This window comes from Salarias fasciatus, chromosome 2 (assembly GCF_902148845.1).
Source record: "Salarias fasciatus chromosome 2, fSalaFa1.1, whole genome shotgun sequence".
In the NCBI taxonomy this organism is placed as follows: domain Eukaryota; kingdom Metazoa; phylum Chordata; class Actinopteri; order Blenniiformes; family Blenniidae; genus Salarias; species Salarias fasciatus.
Window position 1 is genome coordinate 16,830,398 of NC_043746.1, and position 23,097 is coordinate 16,853,494.

The 23,097-nt window shown below is 43.0% G+C and overlaps 2 protein-coding genes across 2 annotated transcripts; both read left to right on the plus strand.

The window, feature by feature from the left end:
• The first annotated feature begins 3,612 nt into the window (after positions 1–3,612).
• On the plus strand, positions 3,613–8,675 carry zgc:92907 (UDP-N-acetylglucosamine transferase subunit ALG13 homolog). The gene is made up of 4 exons (XM_030117064.1): positions 3,613–3,802; positions 4,490–4,652; positions 6,351–6,489; positions 6,584–8,675. Exons 1-4 carry the CDS (start codon positions 3,722–3,724, stop codon positions 6,693–6,695), a joined length of 495 nt encoding a protein of 164 aa, XP_029972924.1. The 5' UTR covers positions 3,613–3,721; the 3' UTR covers positions 6,696–8,675.
• A 2,773-nt stretch (positions 8,676–11,448) lies between these two features.
• On the plus strand, positions 11,449–22,429 carry sesn4 (sestrin 4). Its single transcript, XM_030103455.1, has 9 exons — positions 11,449–11,620; positions 17,519–17,716; positions 17,886–18,068; positions 18,169–18,414; positions 18,553–18,667; positions 18,854–18,978; positions 19,322–19,488; positions 19,576–19,720; positions 20,718–22,429. The coding sequence occupies exons 1-9, from the start codon at positions 11,555–11,557 to the stop codon at positions 20,805–20,807; spliced, it is 1,335 nt and encodes a 444-aa protein (XP_029959315.1). The 5' UTR covers positions 11,449–11,554; the 3' UTR covers positions 20,808–22,429.
• Positions 22,430–23,097: the final 668 nt, after the last annotated feature.

Genomic DNA, 23,097 nt, shown 5'->3' on the forward strand with positions numbered 1-23,097 from the left:
TTTTTCACGCCTCAGTGCTGATGACTGCCGTGGGTTAAAAAAACATGTTCTTGACTGTCTGTGTTCGTCACGTCTTCAGTAACGGTTTTACTCCTGTTACCAACCAAGCACAGAGATGATTATAGCTCTCCCAGATCGAGGGCATCAAACTCGGCGCAGTTCGACAGTCATACAGCCTCATTCTATCACAGTAGATCTGGACCAGATAACGGAGCCGTGAAGTCCTAGATATTCTTAGATAAGTATTTCCCTTTGTTTTAGAGCAAAGAAATGTGAGTACAAGTTGAAACTCAGCTTGGTGCAATGGTTGTTTTTTTTTTGTAAATAAACTTATTTTCAAAAAGTATCAACATGAAATCCTTTGCCTCTAAACTAGAGTCCAGTTAGTTCTAGTTAGACCACATGTATCCTTTCATTGGTTCACCCCCCCCCCCCCCCCCCCCCCCCCAACTGTGGATCAGATACTTAGGTAATGCGTACTTCCATAGCCAGTATTTTTGTTTACTCAACAAAGCAGAGGAATAGAGCTTTGTCCTCATACTAGTTGATATAATGCAACAGGTAAAAGGAATTTCTCCAAATTCAAGTTATTTCCTCTCAGACAGATGTTCTGTTTAGACTTTGAAAGCTTCTTTGTGAGTGAGAAAGTTTTTCAACTTCTTCAAACCCCTGAACACGCTTCTCTACATACTTTGAGTCTGTTCAGAAGCACTTTAATGATATTAAAGCAACTACAAACCTGAGGCGGTGATACCATTTCCCAGCTGTCGTATTAAACACTTCAGATCTCCTCTGGGAATCCAACATGGTTTCGATGTGTCTCAGCTCAAACAGACGGACCTCTTTAAATGAAGGGATATGTAAGAATAAGCCCTGAAGAATATGAATAAGGACTTATTTGAATAAACTGTATTCCAGTCTGGAATATGATTTAAAAAAAAAAAGTAAAAACCTTTGTGGATGTGTTGTCTGCTTATTGAATATACTTTGTTATAAACAGAAGTGGATCTGAGCGTTTGGTCAAAATGGGTCTCGCATATTAAACATATTAAAGATTTGATGGTTTTTTGAGAAGTTCCTGATTAGAGAGAAAACCGAGTCGGGACTTTTCATTGCCTAAAAATACCTGTAGACACAAACAGGCCACACTTTCCACTTCCCTCTTGCAGCGGTTTTGTGCTCTAACTGAGCAGCTGAGTCTGTGCACGTTTGTTTTGTCATGGTGCTGCTGCAGCTTCCCTCAGAGCTTCCTCCTCCTCCTCCTCCTCCTCCTCCTTCTCCTCGCTGTGTGGTCGTCAGGTGGAGCTGTCGGCCGCTCCGCCGAGTGTCCGCGTCCTTCAGTGAGCTGGAAGCGGCTGCCGCTGTGTTTGGATGCTGGTGTCTCTGATCCAGCAGGGTCGCAGCGCCTCCTCCGCTCTCCCGGAGGGGAAGCAGACTCTGGATGTGTCTCATTGGTTCCTGCCGGGTTTATCTCGGTCTGCTCTCAGAAGTCACAGCAACGCGCAGGAGGAGTGGACTGCTTTCATGTCTTTCTGTATGAAATCAAAGGCCTCCTGGCTCCCTGGCTGACTGTACTACAGCATGACTACCAAGCTGAAACCTGTATTTTCTCCTTTAGGAACTTTGTGACTTTGCAAGTGTGATTGTTGTGCTGAGTTTTGTAACAACAAATGAAACCAAACAACACAAAAAATCTGAGATATAACACTGATTTATTTGAGTATACTGTATTTGATCACGGACCCTTCAGTCATCTGCAATGATTACAATGGCATGAGTGTGTATCTTCATGATGCACACTGTATCTTTAAAGAAAGAAAAGAGGACGACAGATGAACCATTAATTGAGTTATGGATTGTTTGTTATGAAACTATAGTGATGTTGGAGTGAAGACATGTGAATCAGATGCATTTCTCCGTAGTGTGAGAATACCTGGATGCCCCCCGACCTTCTCACTCGGTTCATGTGAGCTGCTGCAGCTCATCGACTTATGAGGGGCGAATTTATTACCTTTGGTGAAAACGAGCCTTCGCGGCCCAGCTGTCGGTGTCAAGTACAAACATGCGCCCCGATTCCTCTGCAGGGCTCTGTCAGCATGTTTCCAGACACCTGCATCCTCCCTCAGGTACTCAGGAAGTCGTTTCTTCACTCGCTGCTCTCTTTTTGATGCTGTGTGTTGCAGGAGTGCTGGCTTGGCACAAAGTGAAAGGACGGCAGCTCTTTCAGGGAGACGAGGCGAGTATTCACTGTCAGGCTCAGGTTCACAGTCAGGGCAGATACTCAACACAGCAGACAGATCTGGTGTCTTAGGCACCAGAATTTATTGCTGTGGAAAAGATAGGATTCTCATGAGACTCTGCACGACACAGTTTAAAAGAGAACAGTTCATGCTCTTCCAGCACAGATTGAACTTCAAGTCAACACTGGACACCACACGTTAACGCTGAGCCTGAGACGTCATGGATGCAGAAACGGAGGCATGTGGAGCTCTTAAAATTTGACAGCTTCAGCATGAATTAGTCGTAAATTGTGAGTTGATATGCATCGACGTCACAAACATTGACAAACACAGTGTGGCTGACCTCATATACCAACAACAAGATTCATATCTTACTTAACGGTGACAGCATGTTCAGGCCGGTGATTGAATAAACAGCTATGTAACTGGGGTCAGTGAGCAAACTTGAAGTCCAACCAGTGCAACAAGTTTTGAGTCAGGTTTACAGCTACTTTGTAATCCCTCAGATTTTCAGTTTCCTGTTCCAAACACAGACAACCAACCTCTAAAGATATCTGATTGAGATTGTTAGATTTGAATTGGACTTGATGTTATGTCATCTGAATGACATAGCACCATGACGATATAAAATCTGCAGTTTGAAAAATATATACACACATATATATTGCCCAACATAACATATAAATATAAACATTAAATTCTAACCTGATGTTTCTGACAAACTACCTGAACCAAGTAAAAACATATCTTTGCATATTCTGTAGTATAAATACAAATGTTAACACATAAAACTGTTCAAAAATTGATTACATTTTTCTAAACTTTTAATATTCTTAATTGTGTTTTTCTTCCCTGCATTCATAAACATGATGCATAAGATTTAACATTAAAAATTTCAGATACGATGTGATTAAATTGTTATGATTATAATTGGGTTGTTGCTTATTTATGGGAAGAACCAAACAGAAATGGTGGAGTCTGACCTGTGGACCCGCGACTCTTCAGCTGTCTTTCACTGGCCTTCAGATGAAAATAAGACAATGCACTACACACTCATATCCGATTTCCTTTGTTCATGCTCGTGGGAGTGCTTCCCCTTCATCTTTATTGTGTTAAAATGTCACAATGTATTCATATGAAGAGAAAGAAGGAACTTTGACTGAGGCAGCATGGGAACAGTAGCTATTTATAATCATATTCAAGAGAATTGAGAAGATAGCTTGGCCTGGCAAAGTAGCTTTTCATGCTCCCTCCTTGAAGATTGAATTGGGGAGACTTGGTTTTTGTTGCTTTATTAGTGTGGAAAGCCTCCTCACCTCCAGGGGGCGACAGCAAACCTTTTACTGCAGTCGCTGTTACGTGATGACGTCAGGGACGGAAGCAGCAGCGCCTGTCTTCGACGAGGAGGATGATGAAGAGGAGGAAGACTGCGTGAGACGTGTAAACACTCGCAAGAGTAAAACTTTTAGAGCTACGGAGACATGAAGACGGTGTTTCTGACTGTCGGCACCACGAGCTTCGATGAGCTTATTGAAAGTGTCACGCGCTCTGAGGCAGCTCAGGTGAGTTCAGTGCGGCAGAAGACTGCAACCTTTGCGTGCATGTGGTGAAACTCCTTATATGTGTTGCACTATCACGAGTTATACAAACCTACAAACCCAAAAAGTTCCACATTGACATGTGACTGGTACCAGTCCTGTTATGATCCCAGAAAGTGCGAAAATGAACATGATTCAATAATTTGACTGTTAAACCCACAGCAGATTGTAGTTTATATCAGATGTTAACAGAAAGATATTTCACTATTTCTGTGCTCAAGGGTGAGGGTAAATGTTGGATGTTTGCCATATCAGCAATCACTGTATCACTGAAGTACAGCCTGCACCCAGAGGCTCTTTTTGACGCCACTGTCTGTGAACACAGATGTTGTGTAAAAAAGAAAGCGACATGTGACACAAAGACACCAGTGATTAAAAGTCTTAATGTTAAGTCATTAAGATTATGATATACATTGCAGCAAAGTAAGGACTTTAAAAGCTTACATCTCTGATGTTTTGGCATTGTGTAGGTTCCTAATGTGTCACAGCTTGTACATCTGTGTGCCCTCTGCCCACATTGTATTGAGCAGCTTGTTACTTAAATATTAGTAACAACTTGTTACAATTTTTTTTTTTTCTTCTGTAAAATTTGTTTGGTGTGTAAATTTGCGTCCAGGGTTGAGGGAGTTGTGTTTGTTTTCCTGTCAACAGGCTCTAAAGGCTCGGGGGTATGAGCGTCTGGTTCTTCAGGTTGGAAGAGGATCCCTCCTTCCAGCTGCGGACAGCTGTCCTCACATCCAACTGGAAGCCTTTCGATTCAAAGACTCCATCGCAGAGGACATCAGACAGGCCGACCTCGTCATCAGCCACGCAGGTCAGGAAGCGTCTCAAGAGCGCCGACTGAGGAAGCGAGCAGAGCAGATAACTGCAAATTTCAGAAGAATCGTTGGTTTCCGGAACCTACCACCATAACTGGCACACATATTCAAAGTGGCAGCCATTTTTCAAGATGTCCACCTTTGACTATATACAAACTGCAATAAAATCACAATGACTTGTGACATTCTGATGTTAAATCATACATTTTTGACGATGTAGAAACCACATTTGGAAATATAGACATACTCAGTGACCTCTTTCTACCATAAATTAGTCCTGGAATCATACTATTCTGCTCAGTTAGAGGTTCATGTTACATTTCACTCAGCTAAAATGCACCATAGTGTTTATTGGAGTAGTTATAAGGTTTTGTATGTGTAGCTTTGTACAAGGCTTCCAAATTAGACATGACGTGATGCGGTGGTGATGGTTTTGGTAAGGGCGGGTACTGAGAGACTTGCAGCAGAAGGTGTGGAGTAGTAGCTCAACAGAACGGATGTCAGTTCCCAGTTACCAGTGAAACTCAGCTTATTCAGCTGATACTGACCCCGTGCTTAGTGTCGCTACGTAATTATTTTAGTTAGCCAGTGTAAATTACTTGTAATTTCACATTGATGTTTAATTAGATAGCCCTGCCTGAACTGAAAGGAGTGTGTGTCCCAATTTTGATGGTTGTTTCCAGAAATAAATGATCGCTAGTTATCTGCTCCGCTCAGCGTGGGAAAGCCAAGCATTATGCACCAGTTTCATTTGTCGTTTCAAAAACTCAAAGTTTTGACTTTTGCGCTGAAGTTTTAAGCAGTGTGTAATCGGATGCGTTTGTTTAAATTGTTGTTTTCTGCCTACGTGACCTCAAGAGGAGACGATAATGTCTTTGCAGAATTCAAGCATAAAGCAAATAAAGGTTTGTCAGCAGTGTGCAAACAGAAAACTGATGATGAATGCAGCAGGCACTCACGAGGGCATCAGGGGACACACACACACACACACACACACACACACACACACACACACACACACACACGATCCGTTCAGGTCAGTTACAGTCTGGCACGCCTGTAATCTGTCAAGACATCACGAAGACCACAGATTTCTCAACTGAAATAAATGTTTTTTTGATTGATTGCAATCTAAACACAAAATATTCATGTGTGAAAGAAGCAAGAAATTTGTATATTTTAGGTCCTTACCAGTTATTCAAATTGTTAATTTGCTGATGAACTTTGAGACGTTAGGTGACCTTTTATTTATTTGTCTCTCCGAGCCATTATTTTTTTTACAAGATATTTTACAGCAAAGCCAGATATTGCAGCCACTGTCACCGACATGAGTGATGGCTGTATCTCCTCTCTGTGAGCCTGGCTAATGGTTTTCTGCCATCTGTTTAGTACACAGAGCACCGCTCTCACTGTAAGCAGTATTCGGGAGATGAAATGGGTTTGAGTCCGCTTGGTTCCAATCCGGCTAAGTGATGAGGTGGAGACGCATCTTTTGTTGCATGTTGTTTTCTTCTCCCACCATCTTTTGAGCCACTAACAGAGCGTTAGGATACTGGAACTGATCTATGAATGATGAATCTGAGAGCTAACAGGACAGTTCCTTTCTGTTCTGGGTTAGAGTTTTAATCTTGTGAAAAATGAGTGTTCACCCGAGTCCAGCGCCATGTGTCAGTGTTTGTGGTATTTCTCCTCAGGGGCAGGAAGCTGTTTGGAGGCTCTCGGAGCAGGAAAGCCTCTGCTGGTTGTCGTCAATGACAAACTGATGGACAACCACCAGCTGGAGCTGGCCCGACAGCTGCACGCCGACTCCCACTTGTTGTACTGCACATGCAGGTATGCGGCCCTCGCAGATATATGTGAGGTTACAGGAGGGAGCCACAGTAACCAGCTGTTTTTCTTTCCCCCGCTTTTGGTTTGATTGTTTCAGCACTCTGACAGAAACTCTGAGCACCATGGACCTCTCCGTCCTGCAGCCTTTCCAACCTGGACAAACAAAGAGCTTTGCTAACTTTCTTGACAAAGCGCTCGGTCTGAAGTGAAACTCTAACTTCAGTTGTTCTTATTCTCGTAGGATTATTGTGTTGTTGTAATTATAAATGTATGTTGCACATTAGACACTGCTGAGTGTCTTATTTTTTCTATTCAATAATACATTTTAATTCAAAATCCTCTCTGTGTGATGTCAATTATTTAAACATTAACTATGGAGTTTTGAATTTTACCCAAATTTTAAGAAACCTCTACGATCCACATGCTTCATGACATTATGACACATTTTTATACAATTAATACATTTTATCTGAGTTGATCCAAGCAGCCGATTGGTGAACTCAAGTAGTGTGTCGAGGTCGAGCTTAATGCTAGCTCCTAATTTTAGACAAAACAACTTATGGCATCTTTTTTATGAAGTCTTGATGATAAAGTGCAGCTATCACCGAGAATAGCTTCTAGATAGTTTATCTTTGAAGTGCGTTTTCAGAAATGGCTTCAGACTTCACACTGCCTTGGTTTATTTGTTTGAGTGTCGTTCATTTGCTTGATTTGTTGTATGGAAGCGTCGCTGTATGATTTGCTTACAGATTTACTTTTCTTTTTGGATTGCAGGGTTTTTCTTCAGAAATGTTTGTAAAAGTTGCTCGATTTTGAACATTTTTGGTATGCAGTATTTTTTCGGGGAGTTTTTTGGCTGGAAAACAGTGTGTGGTCCCCGAGCTATAATTAATTTGACACTGCAGCGCTTCAAGAATTTGCTGAGAGAAGTGAATTTTACCACTTCTTGCCACCAGGGTGAAGTGATGCTTAAATAATATGGGTCATCTTCGTTTGCCCTCCAGTAATAAGTTCACGGCACTTCGTTTTCTCAAAACCACACTCAGTTTTTAGACCTGTTTCGGCGTTGCGTTTCACTCAAGCGAAAGCTTGAACTCAGATTTCATCTTTTTTCTGTGTCTGTGCATTTCTGCACATTCAGCGGGGAAAAATATTAACACTGAAATCATATTTGTATGAAATGAGCCCCTTTCTACTCCAGAGATCGGAGGCCGTCAAAGAAGGTCTTTGATTGAAATCGTTTTAATTGCTGTGAGCTTTAATGTCCCTTTATTAAAGTCTTTGCAGAAGTCAAATGAGTGAGCTCGTCCAACCTGTTTGGGGAGAAATATAAAGCTGTCGCTGGTCAAACTTTGCTGACTTGTCAATTTTGTTTAAACTAGAAGTGGTTTTGTTAAACAGGAAGTGACGGGTGCAAAGCCACACGCACTGCAGCGTGCAGCTTTGACCCTTCAGCCTGTGAGTCAGTGAAGATGTGCAAAATATGACTATCAGCAACTTTGATTCTCACCGATCATCTTTTTACTGCATCTGACAGAATTTGACATGAAGCTCTTTTATTCATGTTAAAGACAAAATACTACAATTCTTCATCAAACAAGCATTTGAAACAGTTTCACACCCGAAGCCCTAACATGTTGCATTGGTCTGGATTGTGAATGCGCTGGAAGAGATTTTGGAAAGTCCCTTGTGTTTGTGTGTGTGTGTGTGTGTGTGTGTGTGTGTGTGCGCGTGTGTGTTTGGACCATTTCTGATAAAACAGAATTTGCTGTCAAGAGTGGCTGAGACGAACGCCTCTGTGTACTTTCTTTCTTGAGTCACATGTGACCAACATTAAGCTGATATTTCCGAAGAGCACAACAAGTGAAATTTCAGTTTCTCCGTCTGTGGTCTCAGCAAACAGCTGTTACACCCAGTTCTTACCAGACACAGATACGAAAAGGGAGTCAAGCCACATGACACGCGGTTGATTTATTAACGGCAGCATTGAACGGGAGCGACACATTTAGTTCAGTTTGTTCACTGACAACACAGAAAAATAGCCATGAAACGTGCTTTTCTGTGTCATACACAGCTTTCAGTCTTTCCTGATTAAATATCTTTCTTGATTTTTCTTTATTAAATTGTGGATTGAGCATGAAATGTGACTGCAAAAAAAAAAAAAAAACAAACTTGTAGACATTTGCTTCGACACACTCTTAGTCTCTTGATTTAGTTAAAGTGAAGTTTTTCCTGTTTGTCCCGCTTCTCACAATCTGACTCACATGATGTTTGTGCTTAGCGGCATGCTAATCTAATAGAAATGGACACTCCAGGATTTTCTTTGATACATTGAAATGTAACAAACTGCTGTTTTGCAGGCCTGTCATGTGGCTGATGCATAACTAAATCAAGTCCCCCCCCCCCCCCCCCCCCCCACACATGAAGTATTTATGTTTGGATATCTAATTCAAATTAAAGCTGTGATTTAAATAAAGTTATCCTACCGCTGTATTTAGGGCCTATGAGGCCAGAACAGAAATGTCTCCCAGCACATGATGGCATGGCCTCCTGAACTATTAAGATAGCCTCATTTGAAGCTCCTCAAAACAACGACCCGTATTGAAGAAACAACGATGCCATTCACCACATGACGAGAGCGGACTGAATGCAAGAAGCAACAACTGGGTTAAAGCCGAGGGTCAATGGAACCAGGCTGGATGCACTGGTCAGTCGTGACGTCACATGAGGCTGTGGTCAATGCTTGTCGTGTGTCGAGATCAAAACAAGATGAGGCGCCTTGACTTCGCCTTCAGGATGTGTGAGTAACCTGACGAGCAGATATCTGTCTCCTATGTTGCATGGCGAGGATATGTATTTCTGGAGGGAGATGCTACATTTATCATGGAAACTATCTATGGATGGCCTCCTCTTGACTTTCAAAACTCAGACATCAGATCATCTTGACAGAAGCGCTGCTATGCACACACACACACACACACGCACACACAGCTGAATATCAAGTGTTAGGTATTGTCTGTAAACAAGCTTCATGTTACAATGTGGTGATTATCATGTTAGACAAGAGTGGCTCAGTTTCTTCCCTTCGCTCCAAACTAGGTTAGCATTTCCTCCACGGGTTGGGTTTTGTCTTGAGGCGCTGAAAAAGATGAAACAGGCCTTCACTAAACTGTTGCTACAAAGTCTGAAAAACACTCGTCTGAAACATTGTTGTATATAGTATCATATAAACGGAGTCATTCTGTGCTGAATCAAAAGAGGCCTCAGGAGGGAAAACCCTGGATCTGCTTCATATATAATGTAAATAATGTCAATGCACACAAAAGCTGGTCTGCAAGTTGTAAAGTTTGAGTCTGGATTTTAAATGAGTCTGTAAAAATGAAGGCAACATTCTATGTATTACTGAAATGTGTATTGTGTTTTAAATTTTAGGTGTGTTATTTTTCCTCAGTTCTAGACTTTAACAGAGTTAGAAAACTGCCAACTATGAAAAAACAGTTTGTTATTTAAGGCCTGCAGTTTTTGACACTGAATAACACATTGCATTTATTCACTCAGCCAAATGATTAAAAAGAAAACTCTTCAGATCTACATCTCAAATCCTTATGTCAAACTCTACTTTCTGATGGTGAAGAAGCAAAAGCCACATTGCAGCACAAACAGATAACACAGTGAATCAGTAAACTGTGTTAGCAAGTAATTATGACATCTGCACACACAGTAACGTACTGCTATTTTTTTTTGTGTGTGGACAAAACAATTTGACACTTTTTCATGGTGCAACGCAACTGGAGACAACAGTCATCACTAAATGATGCCTAAAAAGCTGAACTGATGCCAGACAGGCAGCTTCTGTGACTCAGACTTGTAACAACTCATTCCACAGCATGAAACCTGGTTCTTTAAACTGCTGTTTCTTTGCTCTGTTTCTTGAATCAACATACCTGTATGAGTGTGTGTCTAAGTTTGCATTGTACGGTGTGAGATTTATAACAAATAGAAATATAGGTCAAAGGATAGAAACAATATGAAGATCGTGCTTTGCTCTTGCAAATCTAAGACACGTGTGTCCCGGGAAGTGAAAAGCATTGTATTCTCACAAGGCGTGAGCTTAAATTCTTTCGACCTCAGCATGACAAATAAAATTACTGAGTACCAAACTGAATCAAATTTGAACTCATAACAAATCCCTCAGCTCACGAACTGGAATGTTTAATGTTTGACAAATGGATAATAATAAAAACTTCCACAGCAGAACTTACTGAAGCTTTGACTGTTGTGTTACACTCATGGTTTTGTGTAATAGTTTTTTTTTTTTAAAAAAGAAGAAGAATTTGTCTTGACAGCATACATTTGATACTGAAAATAATGTGGTTTAAGGAAATCACTTTGCTTCATCCTCCATTCATTTTTCCAGAGGATATAGTACTTTGTTCACATGTAGACCAGATGTGCAACAACACAAATCTGCCTGGAGCTGCAGAACGTGTTTAAATTTGAAAGAAATGAATTCACAAATGATGAACTAATGTCTGATTGAGTTGTGCTACGTGTATCAGATATGTAAGTTGCATTTAGTAAACTTTTGTTGACAAACAAAAACGACATATTTTTTATTAAAGTCCTTCACAGTTGGAACTATTGTAATCAGTTATTTTAGTTTAATATTTTTTTTTTGCCTTCGTATGTGTCTTTTCACCCATTAACCTGTGGCCTGTGTAAACCTTGACTGTAAACCACATCGAAAGCTTTTACCACCGAGTTGTACATGCATACAGTGAAGCAGTGAGAAGTTGGCCTCTCTCTCTCTCTCTCTCTCTCTCTCTCTCTGCTGTTTTTTGCAGATGTTCATTAGCATTGGGAGGCTGAAGCCCCGCCCCCTCCGCTCTGATTGGCCACACTGTTACTGGAGCTGTCAGCTCGGCTCGGGGAAGCTTTCCTCCTTTCTCAGTCCAGTCTGCAGCCAGCGACCGAGACTGCAGCAGGAGCAGCAGCAGCAGCAGGAGGCTGTGTGCCTTTGTTAGCTCTGCTTTGAAAAGTACCACCAGATAAAGATCATTTTTGGAAAATGATCATCTGTACGAGTAAAATGGATTATCCCCTGAGAACCCAGTGCCAGCGAGTCCAGAAGCAGGTCGGTACCCAGTCTGACTTTAACCCATGAGAGCTAGCGGCTAACGGGGCTCCCTTCATTCATTTTATATTGCAGAAAAGCGAAACCGTTTCTCTGCTCCGTGAAGCTTTTAACCAGACAGCAGTCGGCTAAAGACGATGTTCTCCGAAGTTTTTTGCGGAGTTTTATTTTTCGTTCACTTTCAAACTTTAAAAGCAGTGTCGGTCGGTAACGTTAACCGTGTAGCTACAGACAAACTTCTAACTGAGCTAACTGAGCTAACATGTTTCACTGAAAGCAGTTCTGAAACGATGCGTTTTATTGTAATGATAACTATTTTTATTACATTCAAAATCAGGAGCTGTCACACACTGCCTAACTTTATAAAAAAAAATCTGATTTTCATCCTGGAAAAATGTCACGTAAAACCTCTAAACCGTGTTTAGCATCAAAGCTACATTTTTAACATTGCCTGGACGTAAATGTTCATCCGTTAGTTTTTTGGGGGTTTTTTTTGAAGAAAACTACAACAGCCCGGTGTTTGACTATCATCCACAGGCTGGAGAGACGGGTCTGCTTTTGTTCCCATTATAACTGTGTTATTGTTAATAAACGTGTGGATTTTGCGGGGTTTCGGTCCGGTTCCGTGTGGACCCAGTGTGTCTGCGCGTGTGTACGTGCGTGCGCGCGCGTGTGTGTGAGGGCCGAGCCTCGCAGCTGCAGGTGAGGATGACATCATGAAGATTTGGGAGAAAAGTGTCAGTCACTTCGGAGGCTGTGAAGTAATGCAGCGACATTTCCTTCCTTCGCTAATAACCCGCACTAACACAGCCTGCACGGCTGTGGAAACGCTTCCAATCCAGCTTTTTCTGCCCCCGTCGTCTTCTCTTTAAGTGTTTGCCAGCCTTTTTTTGTGTGATTGTGCCATGTTTTTGCTGGCTGAATTGGACTGCCAATCAAAGTTGTTTTTCTCCTCTGTCGCTGTTTTTCATTGTGCAACAGAAAGGGGGCGCTGTCCCGAGTGCAGTCCAAAAAAACACATGCATGCTGCAGATTATGGTCCAGAAATGGAGCAAAACAAGCAGGAATGTGAGCAATAAGTCTGTTATTCAGTTATTACTGTCTGTATATGCATTGTCGTCAATTAACATAGAGTTTACAGTCACTTAAAGCAGTCTGTGGAAGAAAACACATGACTGACACACACCCCTTTCTTCTTTGTGAATGAGATGGGAGATAAACAGCCTTGTTAACAGTCTTAGTATTTACATACTTGCTCTACCTGCCTTCCGTGTTTTCTCCCAACATGTTTATATACTCATATGTGCTGTGTATGAGCTTGCCTTTGTCTGTTTTTTTTTCCCTCCTCATCCTGCAGCACTGGTTTGTTTGTCTTGGTGGTGTTGTATGTGCAGCTCCTTTTCCCTCCCCACTCCTGCCCTCTACAAACCTCTCAGCGCTGCAGCTGGTTTGTTTTGCACTGCTCCCTGAGTTCAGGTTGCAGAGCCAAAATCGTCCCCGGCTGCTTGTTTTTCCGGTGATAAAGATGAAGTGGTGGTGGATGTGTGTGTGTGTGGGGAGGGGGAGCGTGAGTTATTGCCGCCCCAACACGAGCGCATGATAAGGATGGAGCCCCTCCAGACTCAATCGGTATGCAGATTGAATGTCCGTCTCCTGTATCTGCAGCAGCCCCCTCCTGCAGCCCACCTCAGACAAACATGCACCACATGCTCCTCTCATGTTCAGACTGACATGTTTACCCTTGAAAGACTGCTGGGCATCAATTTCCACTTTCTGTTGGTGTCATCCGGGCTCTGTGCCTTCCCCTCCTCATTTCTGCCTGTACAGTGCTTCTGTTTTGTTAGTCGGCCGGCTATCAAAGCCCGTCTTTGTCTCCATTTACCTTTCCTCGCCTCAGTGACGTCAGCCCTGTTTTTCATTTCATCCCTGCCTCTTGCTCCTCTCTGATCAATAAACAAATGACTTATCCTGTGTGGGGAAGGCAGGACCTTTTTTTGAATGTCAAATGATCTGCACCTGTGAGTTTTTCCCCCACAACAGGCCCTCTGTGGATTTTTAAAAACAATTTTTTTCCAGGCCAGGTCACAGCTTTGAATGTATCTGGTAATCTGAATACAGTCGCTCTCTAATATCAACGTTAGCGTCTCTTGCTTTCATCGCCCTCCGGCTTGGTTTTGATGAGGATAAACGTCGCCTTTTTTTATATCAGTTGCTGCAGGGTTGACTATGAGCAGAGTCAGTCGGTTTGTGTTCTTGTGTCTGCTACCGAAATGTGCTTTGTGGTACCCGACTATACAGCCACTGAAATGATGTGTTCCTATTTGCTTTCTATATCCACCCACACAGGCTTGTTATCAGTTTTCCCTTCTTCTTTTCATGCGGGTATTTTTTGTGTGTGGGTGGACAATAAGGACTGTATAGCCTTGTCAAAAGTAGGCAGTGTGCATCGTCTCTGGCTGCTTTTCAGGCAATGAAAAGTGGTGATTGGTGTCTGGACACAAAGAACATCTGTCTTATTAATCCGATTTTTCATGAGTTTGGATGAGAAAGGTTCCCAAAATAGTGACAAATGTGTCAATTTTGTGGCAAAACTTAGCTGCATCACAGCTAAACTGTGATGCAGAGGCATCAAAACTGACAGGATTTAATAATGTGAATGTAATCTGGGTATTTTCTTTTTTTTTTTTTTTTTTTTTTTTGCCTTTGTGTTGTCAGCAGACTGTTAAAACTGTAGGATGTGTCATTTCCTGTTGCTTGCATCTACTTTAGTTCCCGTTTCAGTTTAATTGTTCCTGTCGATTTTGTCCAGACATGTTTGTGAAATTACACACAAAACCAATTTCCCTTTTGATCGTATGATGACGAATCAATTCTCCTCCATCTGTGCTCGGTCAAGCCTAAGTGCTGCCATTTTTCTTAGCTTTTAATATAAATGTTGGTTGAAGACTCAATAAATGACAGAATGTGGCTTTTAAAAGGTCGCCGGATTGTAGAGATTTGTTACTTTGAACATTTGTGCCGATTTTCTTGTGGCTTCCTCCTGACGACTGCAGGGTGTTTGCCACCTTTCTCCGGACCCAGTGTAAAGATGATGTTCAGTGCAGCATCCTGCGTGGGCACAGGGCTCACAGTTCATCGCACAAGTCTGTAATTTCAGCTTTAACTCATCCAACAACAGCAGTAACCTTTTCCTGAAATAATCCTCGTATAAAAACCGCTCTCCGTCTGTGGACGGAGCCTCGGCACAGCGACACTTGAGCAGGGCGAATGCTTGCGTTGTGCAGAGGGTCACTGCGTCACTCAGCTGCTAATCATACCCCACTTAACTCGTGTTTTGTCACTGTTGGCAGGATCTTACCAGTCTGGATTTAAAAAGCACTCGCCTCCTTTACGTGCTTTGGGTCTGGCATGTTTTCCATAAGTTGTTGATGGGTCAGGTGCATGTGGAGAAGTTTCAAGCAGAGTACATTTATTGATATGGGTTTGTGTTGTTTATTGAGCACACACTTATCAGACACAGATTTTAAAATTCTTGAGTATTTTTTTTCTTTATGCAAAAATATGCTTTTTTTTTTTTTGCTGTTGGTGTCCTCCATATCAGTGAAAGAGCTCAGAAAAAGGATGTGAAACCCTTGGACTTTCCCAGTTTTCTACCTAAATTGTTTATATAACGTGATTCAACGTACATTTAAGCTTCAAGCATAAACAAGCACAAAGTATTTAACCTAAACAGAGTTATAAAAGTTATATTTTGTTTAAAAGTAGAAGTAATTTCAAAGGGGTTTGATTTACTCTGTTTAACATAACCATAACTATGTACACCAGGAAGTGTGCTGCTGCTCTGAGTCAGTTGCCTTGCTCAAAGACCCATTTGAAAAGGTAATACAACTCCCAGGTTATTGACTCCAAAGACAACTAAAAGGGAATCCTGCACTTAAATTCTATGAAATGAAAATGGGCCACGTTGTAGAACCAGCGATGCGCTGTGATGTGAAGCGTGCTTTATAAGAACAGGAGCTCTGAGGAACCGCGGTCAAGACCTGGAGCCGCTTAAAAGCTGGAAGAAGCTACAAAGCAGTCTAAAAGACTTAAATCAGCTGTTCACTGACTTGGTATCTTTATTTCTAACTTTACCGTACCAAAAAAAGCATTCGTAGTACTTTTAGCCCACAAATGGCATTCTTTAGGTGTCAGCCTGAATAGGTTTAGGCATTTCTTCTTGGCTTCTAAATTATGCAGAGTCACATGAAAGTTTGGTTAACCCGTGTTGTGATCCTGCACTCTTCCTCTGAAATGCTGTATCTGGACAGTGACTGTTTGTTGGAGTAACCTACATTTAGCAGCTCTGTATACGTCTCAGTTGCTCTCATATTTGCCTAGAAATGGCGTGAGCTCGCTGTTCTTAGATATTCACCTGCATGGTCTACTTTTTTCCTCTATTCCGACCCTATCATACATTAATAGACGAAAGTGGGTCAGAATCTGTGTTTTCATTTGTATGTTTTTCTTCCTTCTCACAAATTTTGGTCTTTTGAGTTGTTTGACCAGTTGAATTAGGAAGATTATGAACATCGGGATTTGTTTAATGTTCGCTATGTCAACATGTCTTATAGGACCAGAACCTACTTTCTATATAGGTCAAGAGGTGGAGCCTGTTGCAGGATCCAGAAGAAACCCTCAACCACCGCAGGGAATAGTAAAATACCTCTAAGGAGCAACCAGAAGGATAAACATGGTTTTGAATTGCAAAGAGCCGTCTAGTGTCAGTATTTGGCAGCGATGCCTGCCAGTCATGGTTTCCTCCGGCTACCTGTGACATAAGTTGAGTCGACTATGATCTGGCATTACAGCAATGATCCTCGACAGCCGATTGTGTTGTCGAAAGTCGAAGTCTTTGCCAACATTCATACGTTTCGAACTGCAGTGAAGCATTTGGCTTTGATCAGCACGGAGCGCTCGGGTTTCACATGCGGGGGAAGTGAGTCCTCGTCCGTGGCCGGGCTCCCAAACACCTTTTCCTAGAGGCCATTGTATGATGGCGAGAGAGCTAATAAATGGCTGTGCCTATGAGGAGAGGCCAGCTTCCTTCTCTACATGGCTCTGTTTCTTTTGGCTTGGGGCTGCTCCTCAGCCCGGTTGCTCCCATGTATGAGTGTTTTATCTCATCTATTACTTTGTTGCTTCCCTTTTCAAGGCCTCCTAAGCTCAACTTTCTATTTGGTTTCTTCGTTTTTGCTTCTCTTCAGTACACAAATCTCTTTTTCAGAAGACATTTTGGACTTTTTTTTAAGGGTTTTAGAAAAGAACTGCTCATGTTATTAGTTTATTATATCCACTTTCACAGGAGTGGACACCTGTTTGTTCTCAGCGCTGCTCCTGCATTTAACGATAATGTAACGGGCTGCTTGAAAGCATCTCTTTGATTCACTTTCTGTGTATCTGCGAAACTCCCGACTGAGCTTCTGTTGTTTGCTTGTTTTATTTGGAGAAGGAATAATCTAAGGAATGCTCTGACTTGCCTGTGGCGCCAGTAACGCAGCATCCAAAGCACGGTCTGAGGCCATCGTCCCGTGGTGCTGCTGGCTCAAATCAATCCCATAATTTCTCTGTTGATTATGTCTGTCATATTTTAAAGAGGTTCTCAGCTCACGTTTTTTCTTAAAGCGGCTTGTTGCGTTCAGCCATGACGACAGTGCAGAAGGGTGGCCCATCATCATATTCGAGAATCACAGGGAAAATATCTGGAACAATTACAGCATTGTTATTGTGTGACTTGTTTTTCATGGAGATTTGATAAAAGGACAGGTCCCGTGCAGAAACTGCATAAAGAAAGACTTTAAACTGTTGTCGTCTTCCATCAGATATCAACCCTCTCTGTCCGTTTCCTGTATGTTTCAGGTAATGGTGAACGGAGAGAAAGAGCGAGTGTCACTGCTCTTCATGAAGGCTTTAATCAGCAGGGGGAGCGTCGACGCCGTGTCCCAGCAGATGGCATCTCACCCTCAGTACTTGGAAAGCTTCCTGCGCACACAGCACTACATCCTGCACATGGACGGCCCCCTGCCGCTGCCGTACCGCCATTATATCGCCATCATGGTGAGGCGCTAGGGTCTTCTCACTGGCACAAGCGTGCAGTTAAACAAACATGTGAGGATTTACTGCAGCACGGATCACCTGGGATCAGACCAGTATTACATGAAATGAAACAACAACATGCTTGTGTGAGGTGTGTTTTTTTTATTCACTCAAACTGATTTACCTCCAGGCTGCAGCTCGACATCACTGCAACTACCTGGTGTACCTGCACTCGGCTCAGTTTCTGAGGGTGGGCGGCGACCCGCTGTGGTTGCAGGGCTTGGAGGCAGCCCCCCCTCGCCTTCGCCTCCTCAGCCACATCAACAAGGTGCTGGCCCACCAGCCCTGGCTCACGGCCTGCCAACACATCCAGGTGAGGCAGAAATATCAAGACATGAACCACACTTAAAAATCAAGTGTTTTTTTCCCTGCGTTCACTGGACTGAAGTTTTCTTCTGCCGTGTTCCGTCCAGACGCTGCTGAAGGCGGGCGAGCAGTGCTGGTCGCTGGCGGAGCTGGTGCAGGCCGTGGTCATCCTGGCCCACTGCCACTCCCTCTGCAGCTTTGTGTTTGGATGCGACACAGACTCGGACTTTGTCCCGCTGTCTAAGTCTCCTAACGGCACCCCCCCAACCTTCTGCCCCTTCGACGCTGCCAATGGCAACACCGCCGTGCCTCAGCCGCTCGCTGCTCCCACCGAACACAAAACACGACGACGGGTAACTCATCATATTCTTGGATTTGGGGAAAGTGAAACGAGATTGGAAAAACTTCCAAAGTGCCTTTACTTTTTTTTTTTTTTTTTTTCAAGCGTTGTGTACGATTACCTGAATCGGTTCTGCTATTTGTGTGCTCAGTCTCTGGACTCTAGCTGTGACTTGACGGGTCTGAAGGAGAGGATCCAGAAGTCTCAGGAAGAGCGTGAGAAGAGAGAAGAGCGGTTCCTGCAGACGCAGACACTCCAGCAGACAGGTATCCTGCACCAAATAAACACGCAGGCGTTGATGGGCTGATTCCCTGCTGCGCCTCTGATGGTTATCTGGAGTTGAATTTAGGTCACATGGCGTGAAACGGGAGCGATTACCACTCATCAGCTACACTCGGTGACGCACTCTCTGCCTCTCCCGTGTCCTTTGCTTTCATCGCGTCTTTTTTTAGACATGGAGGAAGAGGAGGAGATCCTGTGCTTCGCAGACCCGTCGCGTTTCATCACAGATCCTGACTTTTGCTATCAGGAGTTCGCACGGCGGGAGGAGGATCACTTCCAGGTGTTCAGAGTTCAGGTGAGGGCTCATCCATTCATTCGCTGCTTAGTTTGACACCACGCAGACATGCAGCAGGTTTCAATCATTTGTTTTTAGCACCAGCTTGAAGCTACATCTGTGTCACAGTGAGAATTCATTCACAGAGCCTCAGGAGCCAAACCAGGATGCTTTTTGCTTTGTTTAGCTTAGTTTTAGCTTAGTTTTTTCTTGTTACTCATAAATAAAAAGTAAATGTGGCTGTTTCTTTTAACCAAGCTTAACTATGAAATTGTCTACGTTTGAGTTCATGCTGTTGCTAGTCCTGTCGGCTGTGCTGAAGGGTTCCCTGCTGAGGCCTTGACTCTCAGTCCTGACTCCACAGGACTACTCATGGGAGGACCACGGCTTCTCCCTGGTGAACAGATTGTATTCGGACATCGGGCACCTCCTGGACAACAGATTCAGGAGCGTGACCACACTCCCCTCTTTGCACAGCCCCGACCTGAAGCGGGCCATCTGGAACTATATCCACTGTGTTTTAGGAATACGGTGAGACTTCCAGCTCTTCAACAATGAAAACATCCTCCACCGCGGGATTTTCAGCGTCTTAAATACGTTTTGTTTTTGTCTGCACAGCTATGACGATTACGATTACGGTGAAGTGAACCAGTTGCTGGAACGAGATTTAAAGCTGTACATCAAGGCTGTGGCCTGTTTCCCAGACTCCACTAGAACTCCTGTTTGTCCACGAAGTTGGACTCCACTTAAAACGTCAGAACGGGTAAGAGGATTTCTTATTTTTTAATGGCCTTTAGTGGGAAAAGTTCACATGCTTACTTGGTTTCCAAACAGCTAACCCGGCTCCATCAAAAATCCACCTCCCAGTATTCTTAAGCACACCACCTTTTTCAGATTAATGACCGTCTGGCCAGTGTTCAACTTTTTAAAACATCAACTCAGGTCACAGCAGTTTAACTCCACTTCTCTGGCTTTATTCGGGTATATTGCTGCATGAAGGGACTGAGCGTTTGAACTCCGTACAGATGAAAGGTGAATTAGAAGTTTCTGTGGTTGTGTGGTTCCCAGCATGAGGTCCGGGACCCGCTCGGCTTCTCACCGGCGATTACCAAGAGAGCCCGAGGCGGCCGCTGTTCGGAGACTGTCAGAATTATTATTTGCACATCAAAGAAAGCAGACCTGGAAACTGCTGTGCGTGTGTGTGTGTTTACTGTAATGTTTCTGCAAATCAGAGATGTGGACTGGTGCAGAGCGGAAGGTTTCTGCTGAGACTGAACATGCAGTCAAACTGAAGAGAACTTAGTGTGTGTTACATATATTCCCTCTCGGTCAAATGAACTGCAGGCCTCATACCAAATAATGAGCCAAGCTGCATATCAGAAGAGCTCAGCTGCCTCTGCAGCCTGCCTGATCCTCCTGATGCAGCCTGAAGGTCCTCGGACTCGTCCTCTGATGTCCTTGTTAGTGATTCCAGGAACTGGATAATAAACCCAGCGGGGCAGGGTGTTTGCTGTCAGGGTCCCGTCCTTGGAAAACTACTCACTGAACTCAGAAATAAGGAACGCCTCCTCACCTTTGCCCTCTTTCTAAATCCGTCTGTAAATTTATTATGCTCTTTAGTGTTTAAAATAGTTTTGAGGAGTGTTTTATAAAATCTATTTTCTCATTCTTTATTTTTGTCCAACTGTTTACACGTAATCTTAATAAGTTTGTTTGATGTGATTTCACATCAGTTTTTTTTCTCCCCCCTCTCTCCTCAGATATGTGTGAACTTGCTAATCATGGAGGCGCGCCTGCAGGCAGAGCTGCTGTACGCGCTGAGAGCCATCACCCAGTACATGATCACCTAAGTGCTCGGAGAGCCACAGACTCCCGGACTCTCTGCGCAGCGAGACGCGAGGACGGAGACACCCCTGCAGGACGAGAGCGCCGTTGGCCGACGCCGTGCCTCATGAATGTGCTTTTTCTTTTCCTCCGATCAGATGTATTTAAGCCGTAGTGTGCCACGCCCTCCCTCCTTCTCTCTCTCTCCTCCCTCCTCCTGCAGATTGTCTCATTGTGAAGTCTTCTTCCCCAGCATCCTGGCTGTCATAGGTTATGTGCAATTCTAGCTGGTTATTTTAGTTCTGTGTTGTCTGGTGTTCCAGTTCAGCCCGACTGCAGCCGTTAGCTACCAGCGGCCATTACTCTCCTCTCCTTTTTTTTTGTATTAACTATGCTTTCCCCCCCCAAAAAAGTATCTTTTTGTACAAGGTGGATGAATGTTAATGGGGCCTTTTGTTCTATGATATTTTGGGTTCTTTTGGACAATCCCAGTCAGTGTTGGAGGCAGATTGACAAAGTGGAGAGTGAAGGACGGCAGGTGTTTCTCTCTCTCTCTCTCCCCTTGATGTTTTGTATTAATGCTGGTCACGAACAAACACAACGGTGACACTGCTGGACGCTATCACATCACTAGTTTCTTTTAATAAGCACTTTTTAAAACTTTATATATTTATAATGCGACGTACGGTGACGGGAGTCTTGAGGGCGTTCCGTCTTTTCTCTCCGCTGTACGCTGCGTACGATTTTGTTTTTGTTTTGTTTGTCCTCAAACTTTCAGAGTTTGCTTTCTCTCCCAATTTCTGACTGAAGGTACTCGAGTCAAGATGTTTCATTTCATACTTTGTTTCTGTTACATTCAGGGCAGCACTTAAGTGGAGTTTGGAAGTAATGTGAAAAAAAAAAGAAAGGTAGGAGAACTAATCCGAAGAGGTCAGAGTTGTTTTTTTTTTGCTAGAAATAAGCTGAGCTGTTCTTGTGCTGACTGACTTAAGAAACGATCAAATCACAGTGAATTTCCCACCCAGGGTCACTCCATCTTCCACCTGAGTGACTTTAGGAATTGGAGGAAATGTCTGCGTGCAGGTCAGGTCAGCTTCTGGTTTTGTGTTTTATTTCAGCTCACTGTGTCAAACTCCACGTCAGTTTTCAAAGCAGAACAATGTGCAAACAAGCTGTTAAACACTTGTCTTTCCCCTCCCCCCCCCCCCACCATCTTTTTGTATTTTTACATATTTTTTGTAAACTTTAGGTACTCGTTTTGTTCCTGGGTGTGACTGTAGGTAACCTGTTAGAGGTGTGACGGACCGTTGTAGAGTTTAGACTAGTTACTGCAGGACTGTAGGAAAGAAACAGACGTGCATATCGACAAAAGCGCTGTTAACACAGGTGCCTTCAGGCTGCGACCTGAGAGCTGCTGAAGAGGACGGACGGAACTTCTCCTTCACGCCGGTGTCGCTCAGCATCTCTTCCCGAACCGGAACTTTGCAGTCGTGAACGCCGTGGTTTTTTTCTGCAACTCAGCAAGAGCCTTTGACACAGATGGATGTTAAAAAAAAAAAAAAAAAATCAACTTTAGCAGATTAAGAGGACAATTCTCTTGTTTTAAAAACAAAAACCAAAAAAAAAAAAACAGAACAACTTGAAAAGACAAAAAAAGTGTTTTGAAAAATGTGAAGAAATGTTTTCTATAAAGATGCTCTATAAAAATACTGCCTTCTGTCTTTTCTTTTACACGTCGTTCGTGTCGTTTGCAGACTGCCGTAGGGATCTCCCAATATTTCCGTCAACAGAGGATGACCTTATAGACGTTTCAGAAGTTGGGAAAGAGGAAGGCGGTGAAATCTCAGCCTCGTCAGACTGAAACAATGGCTGACATTGTCCGTAAGAAGCCATTTTCACCACAGCATGTTTGTTGTAGTGAAACCAAGACAAGCTGCTGTAGTTTAGTCCCAAGAGTCCACATCGGGAAATCCCTCTCCAGAACGGCTCACTGTTGATCATAAACTGACCTCAGTATTGCTTACAATAGATTTTATATCTGAAAGCTCCATATCACGAGTGTCTTCACACTGCAACTTCAATTAATAACAACTAAGTTGTTAATGTCTTATGTATCATATAGTAAAATGTTTACTTGAATCATCTGTTTTTTTCCAGTCTTTATTTCTGGTTTGAGACATTTCTCAATCATGTTGAAATTCTCTTGTAGACTTTATAGATTTTATCAGTTTCATCACAGTTCTTCACTCTTTCTGTCATTAAGTTAACAAAATAAATCACAAATGGCTTTTAATGGAGGTAACAAAAACCCTATTG